At 39.7% G+C, this 10,901-nt stretch overlaps 3 protein-coding genes across 8 annotated transcripts; 2 read left to right on the top strand and 1 right to left on the bottom strand.

Moving 5' to 3' along the window:
- Positions 1-1,147: 1,147 nt before the first annotated feature.
- On the top strand, positions 1,148-5,860 carry LOC144715662 (ELMO/CED-12 family protein). The gene is made up of 10 exons (XM_078590619.1): positions 1,148-1,348; positions 2,143-2,291; positions 2,354-2,462; positions 2,694-2,797; positions 2,909-2,977; positions 3,406-3,521; positions 3,603-3,657; positions 4,393-4,513; positions 4,580-4,722; positions 5,681-5,860. Exons 1-10 carry the CDS (start codon positions 1,285-1,287, stop codon positions 5,780-5,782), a joined length of 1,032 nt encoding a protein of 343 aa, XP_078446745.1. The 5' UTR covers positions 1,148-1,284; the 3' UTR covers positions 5,783-5,860.
- On the top strand, positions 5,681-7,887 carry LOC144715663 (transmembrane protein (DUF872)). Of its 2 annotated transcripts, none has more exons than XM_078590620.1 (4): positions 5,681-5,793; positions 6,150-6,465; positions 6,991-7,110; positions 7,737-7,887. In XM_078590620.1, exons 1-3 carry the CDS (start codon positions 5,791-5,793, stop codon positions 7,068-7,070), a joined length of 399 nt encoding a protein of 132 aa, XP_078446746.1. In that variant the 5' UTR covers positions 5,681-5,790; the 3' UTR covers positions 7,071-7,110; positions 7,737-7,887. The 2 variants fall into 2 exon arrangements, with proteins under 2 accessions (XP_078446746.1, XP_078446747.1); XM_078590621.1 differs by lacking the exon at positions 5,681-5,793 and adding an exon at positions 5,875-6,035.
- A 52-nt stretch (positions 7,888-7,939) lies between these two features.
- On the bottom strand, positions 7,940-10,590 carry LOC144715660 (UBP1-associated protein 2A-like). Of its 5 annotated transcripts, XR_013584682.1 has the most exons (4): positions 9,182-10,590; positions 8,706-8,736; positions 8,271-8,319; positions 7,940-8,190 (listed from the first exon to the last, which is right to left on the bottom strand). XR_013584682.1 is itself a non-coding variant. In XM_078590617.1 (3 exons), exon 1 carries the CDS (start codon positions 10,496-10,498, stop codon positions 9,185-9,187), a length of 1,314 nt encoding a protein of 437 aa, XP_078446743.1. In that variant the 5' UTR covers positions 10,499-10,590; the 3' UTR covers positions 7,940-8,319; positions 8,706-8,736; positions 9,182-9,184. The 5 variants fall into 5 exon arrangements, 3 of the variants coding, with proteins under 3 accessions (XP_078446743.1, XP_078446742.1, XP_078446744.1); XR_013584681.1 differs by lacking the exon at positions 8,706-8,736; XM_078590617.1 differs by having other exon boundaries at positions 7,940-8,319.
- Positions 10,591-10,901: the final 311 nt, after the last annotated feature.

Here is a 10,901-nt window from a genome sequence, read left to right as displayed (position 1 = left end):
ATCATTAGTAATGAGCGGTTAGACGAGTCAACTTGCAGAAGAGGGTAGTTGGGAGAATTTAATAAACTTAGTGGCACATTTAATGAATACAAGTCGAACTTTTTTTTTTCCTTCGATATGAGATAACAGCAGGATTCCGAGTTTAACATCAAACTCCTAATACTTTATCCCATACGGAAGAAAATAGAAATTTTGGGCTGCATTTATTAGACGAAGTATTAATATCTTAAATATATTGCATATATAACCGGCTTAAAATATACTGACTATTTATTAAAATATTACTATTTCATTTAATAAATATTGTGTAATATATACAGCCAACGATTTCAAATATCTTCCATATGGGATAACAGGATTCGAATTTTAATGTGAACTGCAAATCTTGTTATCCCATATGGAAGAAAATAAAAATATTACATTGTATATATATTAATTGAGGTTATAACAAATTCAAACGTAAGTCGTTGGATTTAAATAAATCATTTAATGTGATGCATAGCATAATTTTTTTCGGTCGATACCTGATATCAATATCAGGATACTGGTTCCGATATCCGGATATCGAAATCCGGTATCCGGATCGTCAATAGCCCTCCGATATCCATCCTCGATATCCGTCTACACCTAACGGACAGCTATTGTCCGATATCTGATATCAGACACCGTCCCGGTTTTTTTTTCCGAATATCGGATATCGGTTGTTCGATACCAGATATCGGTTGGACAAATACTACTTCTGACAAATAGAAAGTCCAGAAAAAAAAAGGAAATACTTTCTTAAAATATATTAATATTTTAGGAAAGTTCTACTGACATTGTAAATGTAGTTCGTTTAAGCTTTAGAAATTATCATAGATAATTAAAATTAAGAAAACAAAAAAATGACTTTAGAATACCTGAAACTTTGTTTCTGAGGCGAATAATCACTAAAATTATACGAGTTGGAAGACTTTTTCGAAATATTTACAGACGATTTATCGATTTTCCAGCAGATTTTCCCTTTTTATATTCCCAAAATTCAGAAGCGCCCCAAAAGCAGTGTGGTCACATTTTTCTTCGGATAAAATATTATTTAATAAAATCGGATTATATTAAATTTCCCCAAAGTTTGCTTTGCTTGCAAACGACTCCATGAAGCGCGTTTAAATACGGAAGAAGTCTCAGCTCGTCGTCGGCGATCTTTCCTCCAACTGCTACTGGGGAGGGAATATCTACAGATCAAGATCCGGTGATAATCTGGCGAATTGGTGATATTTCCCTTTACGAATGATGATCTAGTGCATGAATCTTGTCTTGTTCGGTGTCGGATCTCAATTTAACGAGGAATTCAGATCGACCTTGGCAGGTCGGATCTCTTGCTGGACGACATCTTCTTCTAGTTGACGTTCTCATCCAATGTATTACTTGCTTTTTGAATTCTTCTGGTGGCTGAATTACGCCTTCCAGCTGTCGTTTATCTTCTTTTTTTTTTTTGATTTCAGTCGTTTATCTTCTATTTGATGAATTGGCATTCTTTTTTCGACAAAACAGTCGATTATCTGGGATCGTTTCGATCGGTTAGGCTATCACTGCTGATTCCTTTTCTCTTGCGCGTTTGATTTTGCATGCTGAGCTTTATGTATCTTTGTTTCAAATTAAACTCTCTAGATTGAAGGTAATTCATGGAAAATCTTCATGGACGTTGATATTTTATTTCCTGGAGATATGTTGGCTGATCCAAATTCAATTATCAGAAACTGAGCCCACTTCACATCACAGTATGGGACTTCTTTCGCGAGATTTCAAGCTTTTCTTGTAGAAATTCTGAGTTCAGAAAACCACGCTGTCGAAATTAGTGGTCTTAAAACCGATAAACTTCGTGTCAAAACAGTCTAAAAACACGATATTTCAAATTCTTTTTATGTTTATTGCGCATTACTCTGGTAAAGTATCGTTGACCCCCAATATTTTTATCAAATATGCTTCTGCTGTAGTCCTACGGATCGTTAGGCATCTTGCAAAACTTTCTCTAACGACTTTATTTTATTATCTATGTTATTTCTTTTTAGAAGCGTAACTTCGTTATTGAAATATTCCTCAATCTTTCTTTTGTTTCTCATTGCAAGAGATGGCCCTTATAATTTCGCGCTTGCATTTCAGCATTGCCGATGTCGTCAAGAACTGTAAGAAGAAGGATCCGACATGGGGACGTTGATGGGAAATTTAGGGAGCACATGGATATACGAGTGGCGGACTCCTTAGATGAGCCTCTTTTAGGGACCGGTGAACGTGATACCGATCAAGTTGAGGTAAAACCGTCTTTGTCATCATTTTTTAATTAAATTGATTAATTTTCTAGCTTTTCCTCCAGAGGTGTGTTAATGGAAGTGATCAAGATCTCTGGGACGATCAAAAAAAGGAAACTATGCACTGGTCCTTTCTATTCTCCCAGCTTATTACTCAGTGGGCACAATGGCTAGGTACGATTGAATCACTTCATCTACCAGTTTTTATTTTTCGCTTCAATACTTGGTTTTTAAATTGAAAATGGTCATAAATTGACGTTATGAATGTGCCTCTTAAGATATTTTATCATAATTTATTTCTTCAGAAAATAAATGTAACCATTATGTAATTAATTCTTTTCCGTGTTTTTTTTTTCTCTTAGATTTTTCTCACTTATTTCAGTTGGACATCTACGTTTGTTTCAGAGAGTATCCTTCTTTGTTCGACTTCCCTTGTGGGAAAACTTGTTACTCTTCCATTGAGATTACAAAACAGAGGGGAAAAAGCAGTCTACATTAGTCCATTGCAGGTAAATCTCAACCTTAGAAGCAATTCAGGATCTGGGCCAATATCCCATATTTATGTCCTGCTTGACATATATTATGAGCAAAGTGCACTTCAACCCGCATAATTATTGCAGGAACAGAGGCTTCGGGCTTTGAGGAAGAGGTTGGAGGTCCCATATGATGGCTCTCAATTGGATCACCAGGTCTCACTCCCTCTCCATCCCTCTCTCTACCTATATCTATAAATATCACCCAGATGATGAAGGATGATGTTGAAATCATGATGAAATCATCAATCCTCTGCGGCAGGATGACAATGGCGACGCTGAAATCGTCAATTATCTTATTCACTCGAGTTGCAGAAAATAATGATGATGATAATGACAATTTTAATGATTGCTTCAAGCGCAGCCTATCTATATCTCTCTATGTTTTTATACCTTTCTCTCTATCTATCTATATCTATATCTTTATCTCTATCTCACTTGAAAATATTCACGCCACTCATTATTCTTTTTCTTTTACACCACACCTCTGCTTCCCCAAAAATACTAACATAAGCATACACCTAGACTTCCTCCCTCCCTCCCTCTCTCTCGTCGTTTCTTCTAATTGGAAACCATCATTACAGCATGCACTCAAAGAACTATGGAAGCTTGCATACCCTGGGCGACAAATCCCCCCTTTGAAATCAGAGCTGTGGAAGGACATGGGCTGGCAAGGAACCGACCCCTCCACAGACTTCAGGCATCTTCATCCTCAACGCTTCCATTTCCTTCACCTATTCCAAATAAAACCTATTGAGTAAGTAACCAGTTTTTTTTTCAGGGGAGGTGGATTCATCTCGCTGGAAAATCTCATCTTTTTCGCAAAGAAATACCCCGTCAGTCTCTTTACCCATTCGTTATTTAATTTGAGTCATTTGATCTGATCGATTAGTTAAAGGGTTCAGCATCAAAGACAAAGATGACGAGTGGATGATGACTATGGCCAATCAATCGTCGCCATCAGTATCCAGCTTCCAATGACTGAATTGTCATCGCAGAAATCAACCATTGATTGGTGATGAATAACTATTGTTATCAGGTTTACAAGATATGTCGACATCATCCATATTGATGATGAATCACTATTGTCATCAGGTTTGCAAGAGACGTCATCATCATAGCCATCCATTAGTTTCCATTCTAAGATGGAGCATTAACCCATTTTGTAGTCATCATCATTGTCATCACCATCTATCAGTTTCGGTGCTAAGAAAGAGTATCTAACCATGTTGCACTCATCATCGCTGTCATCATCATTATCATCATCCCTGTCGTCGCCATCTATCAGTTTCGGTGCTAAGAAAGAGTATCTCCATCTATATCATTTTCCAGTCATCATCGCTGTCATCATCACTAATAATGCATCATCATCTCCATCTATATCATTTTCCATGCTATGATGAGAATTACCAACCATGTTTTAGTCTTCATCATCATCATCATCACTACCATCGTCGTCCATCTGCCGAGTTTGTCGCTGTTGATTGCAATGAAGATTATGAAATTTAAGAATTGACGATGATCAATTTGTCGTCATTCACCTACCCTCAATAGTTTCGTCTTGTTTGTAGGATGCTTTTCGAAAGCTGCTGAACAAAGAGGAAGGGAACAGGTCAGAGTGGGAGTACCCGTTCGCGGTGGCCGGCATCAACATATCTTTCATGCTGTCTCAAATGCTGGATCTTCAGTCTGGTGAAGAAATTAAAATTTAATTTTCTGGAATTGCTGAATCTGATCCTTCATAAAATTTATTTGCAGAGTTACCCTCATCCAAGGTTGGAATCCGCTTCGTCCAGCTCCTCGCTGCTGACGAAGCAGCCTTTGACGAACTCTACTGCGTTGCTTTCAAGCTTCTCGATGCGCAGTGGCTCGCCAGACGAGCATCTTACATGGAATTTAACGTAATTATTCGTTTTATGCCTTTGCATCCATATATATTTGTGCAGTCTCTTTTGTTCTTGTTTTACTGCTATTTCTTTTTCTTTTTTGAAGTCCCATCCATCTACCTTTGCTGACCACCACCGCCATCATCGTCACCATCATCATCGTCATCATCACCATCAATATCATTGTCATCATCATCATCATCATCATGGTTATTGCTGAAAGCATCCGACAAGGAATGAATTGGGATTCTGGTTGACGAGTCAATCTCGAATGTGATGATCATCGTCCTATTATCGTTGTCATCATCATCATCATCATCATAGTTATTGCTGAAAGCATCCAACAAGGAATTAATTGGGATTCTGGTTGATGAGTAAATCTCAAATGCTATGATCATCGTCCTATTATCATTGTCGTCATCATCATCATCATAGTTATTGCTGAAAGCATCCGACAAGGAATGAATTGGGATTCTGGTTGATGAGTAAATCTCGAATGCGATGATCATCGTCCTATTATCGTTGTCATCGCCATCATCATCATCATCATCATAGTTATTGCTGAAAGCATCCGACAAGGAATGAATTTGGATTCTGGTTGATGAGTAAATCTCAAATGCGATGATCATCGTCCTATTATTTACCCTTGATGACTGACATCATCGTCATCATTGTCCTTGTATAGTAGAAAAGCATCCTACATGGCAGTTATTCAGCATTCTGGCTGATGAGGATAATATTATGTGGAAAATTAAACTTGAAAATGATGATCATCATCTTATTATATCTACCCATGCCTGATCACCATTATCATCATAGTTTTTGATTATGATGATCACCACCATATTAAATATCTTATCCTCGAATGGATAATATGATATATCTCGAATGGATGCCAGATGTTGCACTGTTATTATCGTAAAAACAATATTTCTCGCAGGATATTAGGTTTTCATAACTTTATTGATTGCAGGAAATTGTGAAGATGACGCGCATGCAGCTAGAGAGGGAGCTATTATTGGATGATGTTGTTACCATCGCAGACTTGCCCGCTTACACCATGCTGATGAGATAGCCATCGTGATGGTTTGGCCCATCCATCCATATGTTATCATGTGATATGCCATTATCCTATTATTTGTCCTTTTGCAGAGAGAGAAAGAAAGAGAGAGAGAGAGAGAAGGGATGTTACCTTGTATTTGATGTTTACAAAGAGGAGTCGAAAAAAGAAAGAGAGAGAGATAAGATGTCACCATTAACCGATCTCCAGAAGAGAGAGAGATAGAGATAGCGAGGAGAGAGAGATATTAAATAGCTAAAAGGAACAGGTTTGACTCCCTTTTTCGGAGCTTTCTCATTTTTTAAATTATTTATTCATTGAAATTAATTCCGGCACAGAAAATGGGATATTTTTAAATTGTTTTTTTTTTTGTATTTGAAAGAGGAATATAGAAATTGGAGCCCTAGCCCGAGTAGATCTTCGCAGTTCATCGCCCATGGCTTCGCAGCGCAACCATCGCTACACGCGACTTCCAGAAGAAGACGAGATCGAAGAAACAGCCGGCGATCTTCGATTTGCGTACGCGCCTTCGTCGTTGAATCGGATCCCGTGGAAATCGATCGTCCTTGCGCTGTTCCTTCTCTCCCTTGGATCGGTGCTTCTCGTCCTCTCCTTCCTCGTGTTCACCGGTCACATGGCAGGCGATCGATCTCAGGCGTTTGGCTTCCTCTTGCTCGGATTTCTGTCTTTCCTTCCAGGTACGCTTCTCTAGATCCGTCGGTGTTAATTTTTGGGAGTTGAATTCTCTGGTTCATCCGTGGATCGAGATTATCAATGCGTCTGAAACTAGTTTTAAAAAAGAAACTCATTGAATCATGGATTGTTATGTTGATGCGATTTTTTGCGGTCAACTCCATGTTTTTCCTTATGTCGAAAAAGAATTCAGTGTTCCAATAACATAGTTCTTACGCAAAATCCTGGTTTTTTCTCTAAAAGTTCCTTATCTCATATATTCAGCAGAAAAATGTCTAAACTACCTTATTATTTAGTCGATCCCCATATTTTCCCTCATGTCGAAACAAGATTCGGTGTTCCAAGAGCATAGTTCCTATACAGAATCCACTATTTTTAAATTTTCTGAAGTCCTGGTTTAAGATAAATTTTTTAATTTTCTTAGATTGATTAGCTGATGACTTCACTGTCGATACTCGACCTGGTGTAATTTGCTGATGGGAGAAGAGAGAGAGATGAAAGTTGTCTGAGAGTGGTTATGCGTTGTGCAGGGTTCTACGAGACGAGAATCGCCTATTATTCTTGGAGGGGCGCCAAGGGCTATAATTTTGCCTCAATTCCTGCCTATTGAATCCTGCACAGTAGAGTTTGTTCCTGGGTTTTCTTCATGTGTAAGCATATTCATGTATCTCTCATCCATATATGATATAATACATGTTTTTCATCACAACTTCGATAGGATCTGAGCTTCGAATTCGTTTATCAGATGGCGTGCAAAAACAACCTCGAACTCGATCTTCCTTTAATAATCTCAAAGAAAGTATTTCTAGATTTAAAACTCTTTCATTCACTTTAACTTCATAAACGTTCTTCTAGTATAGGTTATCTCATGTCACTCATCCATGTATTATATTATGTTCTTCACTATGATCATCTTAGAATCTGTGACCAAGAATCATTAATAGGATGATGAAGATGTTATCATCCAATGGTAAATATTTCTAACCAGGGCCCTAACTGATTCATTTATAAAGATGCTTCTCTCTTCATCCACGCATATAATTTAAATCATATGATCATTTGGAAGCAAACTTGTGTAAGCCTTAAATTTGAGACGATTATTACGGTGAGGGGCACCCACCAATCAATGCATGTATCTCTCTAATTTACATGAGAACTTTCTCTATGGTCTGCCACCATACTTGCATCATATCATTGACAATCAAATACCCCTCTTTTCTTGATTTCTCTCTCGAAAGAGAAGTTTACCAAACCTGATTCAATATCTCGTCCACAGATGAAGAATGATAGAGGATCCGAAGAAGAAGCCCTTCACAAGAAGAAATGAGCACCAAAATAGATCACAGATAAACTATGTTCGAAACGAATTGCATGTAAGTTGAATTCTACATACCTTTCATATCTGAGCAACAGTGAGCAGTTCATCAGTCTTGGGAGAATAATGTAATATAAAACAGCCACAAACTATAGAAATCTAGATAAAAAAAATCGCGACAGCATTAATTTTAAAAACCCTTTACACCAACCACAGAAAGAAGTCCAGATTGAGAGAAGTTCAAAAATTTTGGCCAAGGAAAAGGGAAAAATTGTTGAAATATGTAGCTTTTTTTTAGAACAGAGAGGTACAACACCCGCAGCGCATTAAAAAAATAGATCAGGCTTATATTTGTTGACAGATGCAGAAACTCCGGAAGAATCATCATCTGATTATGAGAATCTTCTAAATAGATCTGCAAGACAAAAAGAAGAACAAGATAATCTCAAAATTCTACTTCTAGACCAGCTGTAAAGTTGGGTTGAATGATTTAACTCAATTTCTGGTCCGTTTCTTCCTCTTCTGCAGGAAGATGATCACTACACTGGAATACAGAAAAATTGTTCAGCGCAACAGACTAAAATAAAGAACATTGTTTGAAGGCAATTTAAACAAAACAAATTACCAAGAAAATTTTTTAAAAAATGAAACTAAGATAGAAAAATGGGGGCATTGAAAAAATGGGGAAAAACTAACCCCTCTGATAAAGAAGATAATTTTCACCAACATATTTAAATAAAAAAAGCTTTTTACAAAAAAACGATGGATAAAACGATTAAAACCAAAGAGTGAATCACTGAATCAAGCCACAGAAAAAAACGAAGAAAATAAATACACGACCAACAATCTCCAAGAAAATCAGGAAAAAATCATGAAACATGCAAACAAAAACACGAAAAAAAGAGAATTAAATCGGTAAAAAGAAACTACCTTTCAAGGTCTGTAGTGCCCAACACCACCTCTGCGGCCAACGAATAATTTTTAAATAAAAAAAGCTTTTTTACAAAAAATGATGGATAAACCGCTTAAAACCAAGGAAATAAATACGTACAGAAAAAAAACTAAGAACATAAATACAAGACTATCAATTTCCAAAAATCCCCAAGAAAATTAAAAACACGAAAAAAAAGGAAAATTAAACTGGTAAAAAGATGAACTACCTTTCAAGGTCTGTGCCTTTTAACACCACCTCTGTGGCCAACGAATAGTTTTAAAATAAAAAAAGCTTTTTTACAAAAAATGATGGATAAACCGCTTAAAACCAAGGAAATAAATACGTACAGAAAAAAAATATAATACACGCCTATCAATTTCCAAAAATCCCCAAGAAAATCAAAAAAAATCATGCAAACAAAAACACGAAAAAAAAAGAGAATTAACTCGGTAAAAAAAAAAAAAAAAACTACCTTTCAAGGTCTGTAGTGCCCAACACCACCTCTGTGGCCAAGAACAAGCTTCCCCCGGCCAACCCCATGAGGAACAGCAGGATTGACAAAAGCCCCTTGAACTGGCACATGAGCAGCATAAGAACCCATAACCCCAGGGTTCATATTCCCCTGAACTGGCACGTACGGGCCTTGAATCCCCCTAACCCCGCTGTTCACAGCCGGCTGACCCATCGGCAACCCCAACCCCGGCCCAGGCTTAGCCAACAAAGGCGCCATGTTCTGCCCAAAACCCTGACTAAACCCAGCACTCGAGCTTGTACCCAAGCTCGCAACTTGCTTAACCGGCGCCATCAAATGCCCGATCCCACCCATCGCCAGACCACGATAGTGAGGAAGAATCCCGGGTTTGATCGGCTTCGGCCCGTCGATCGCCTTCTGGCAGTGAAAAACATGGCCTTCGAAGCTCTTGTGAGGCTCCTCTAAAGCCCTTCTAGCCCCTTCTGCGGTCTTGTACACGAAGAGCGCGAACCCCTTTGGCTTGCCCGTCTGCTTGTCCAATCCCAGCGGACCCTCTTCGATTTCCCCGTATTTAGCGAAGAATTGCAGTACCTTTTGTGGGTCGAGGTCGGAAGAGACGTTGCTCACGTAGATCTTGCGCTGAGTGTACTCCGATTGAGGAGGAGCCGGCCCTGGAGCAGGCCCCGCCGACGCCATTTGGCAAGCGGTCATCCTGTTGCCGATCTTCTTCTGGGGATTCTTCAGCGCTTTTCGCGCTCCGGATCGGTTCTTGAACAAGATAAACCCGTACCCTTTTGATTTTCCTGATACTTTGTCGCAGACGACGTTGGAATCTTCGACTTCGCCGTACTGGCTGTAGAAGGAGGTTAAGATGTCGACCGTGGTCTCCCAGCCGAGCCCGTGGACGAAGATCTTGCGGTGGACGGGGTCTTCGTCCATGATCCGGTTGATCTGATCGAGCACGTCCGGGTGGGTATCCGCCGCCGCGGAGAGGAGATTGATCAGCTGGTCTTTCGAGAGCTGTTCTAGGAGTTTCTGGGCGGATTCCGGCTCGATTTCGTCGTCGCAGATGGATTCGGGCAAATGGGTGTCCAGATCTTTGGGGATCGATTCCTCCGCGGATTTATCGGCGGGGGATTCGTGCATCAGTTCTTCGTCGTCGGCTTCGAGCAAGGGGGCTTCCGGGTGGTCGATTTCTTCGGTGGAGGGAGATGGTTCGTCGGATTCGGAGATCCCGTGAGGGAACTCGTCGAGTTCTTCGCGTTCTTCATCTTGCTGGCCGTCGATCGAGAGCTTCCTCTTCTTCGCCATGGCCATTGTAGGAGGGATCGTTTGAATCTAGGGTTTCGAGATGGTGGCTCGCTCGCCCTCTTCCCTCTTTGAACTACGAAACTAACGACAGAAGAATAGGGAAAAAAAAAAGAAGGTTTAAATATTTCATTTTCAGAGGAGATGCTGATGGGCCCAATACGGGCCAAATATGGGCCCACTACTGAGTGGACTGGAGAGTGTTTATGGATGACGGATGACGGATGACGAGTGGGGAAGGATTGAGCTGGACTGAAGGGGGCCTCCCCCCTCTCCTTTACAGGGCAGGGCTTGTACTTTTGTTTCGTTCATTCGGGATTGACGTCCTGATGACGGTATCGAGTGACGGATGACGGATGACCATAGGGGAAGGATTGAGCTGGACTGAAGGGGCATTTCCCATCTCCTTTAA

The sequence above is a fragment of the Wolffia australiana genome, chromosome 19, assembly GCF_029677425.1.
Source record: "Wolffia australiana isolate 7733 chromosome 19, ASM2967742v1".
NCBI lineage: Eukaryota > Viridiplantae > Streptophyta > Magnoliopsida > Alismatales > Araceae > Wolffia > Wolffia australiana.
The sequence above is the reverse complement of the archived record's forward strand: the minus strand, read 5'-3'. Positions and strand labels throughout refer to the sequence as shown.

Coding starts and splice junctions, on each gene's coding strand:
- LOC144715662 (XM_078590619.1), top strand. CDS start 1,285: ATGAATCTTGTCTTGTTCGGTGTCGGATCTCAATTTAACGAGGAATTC. Junction 2,978..3,405: donor GCTCTCAATTGGATCACCAG/GTCTCACTCCCT, acceptor CCATCATTACAG/CATGCACTCAAAGAACTATG. Junction 4,723..5,680: donor CATCTTACATGGAATTTAAC/GTAATTATTCGT, acceptor TATTGATTGCAG/GAAATTGTGAAGATGACGCG.
- LOC144715663 (XM_078590620.1), top strand. Junction 6,466..6,990: donor ATTTCTGTCTTTCCTTCCAG/GTACGCTTCTCT, acceptor TGCGTTGTGCAG/GGTTCTACGAGACGAGAATC.
- LOC144715660 (XM_078590617.1), bottom strand. CDS start 10,498: ATGGCCATGGCGAAGAAGAGGAAGCTCTCGATCGACGGCCAGCAAGAT.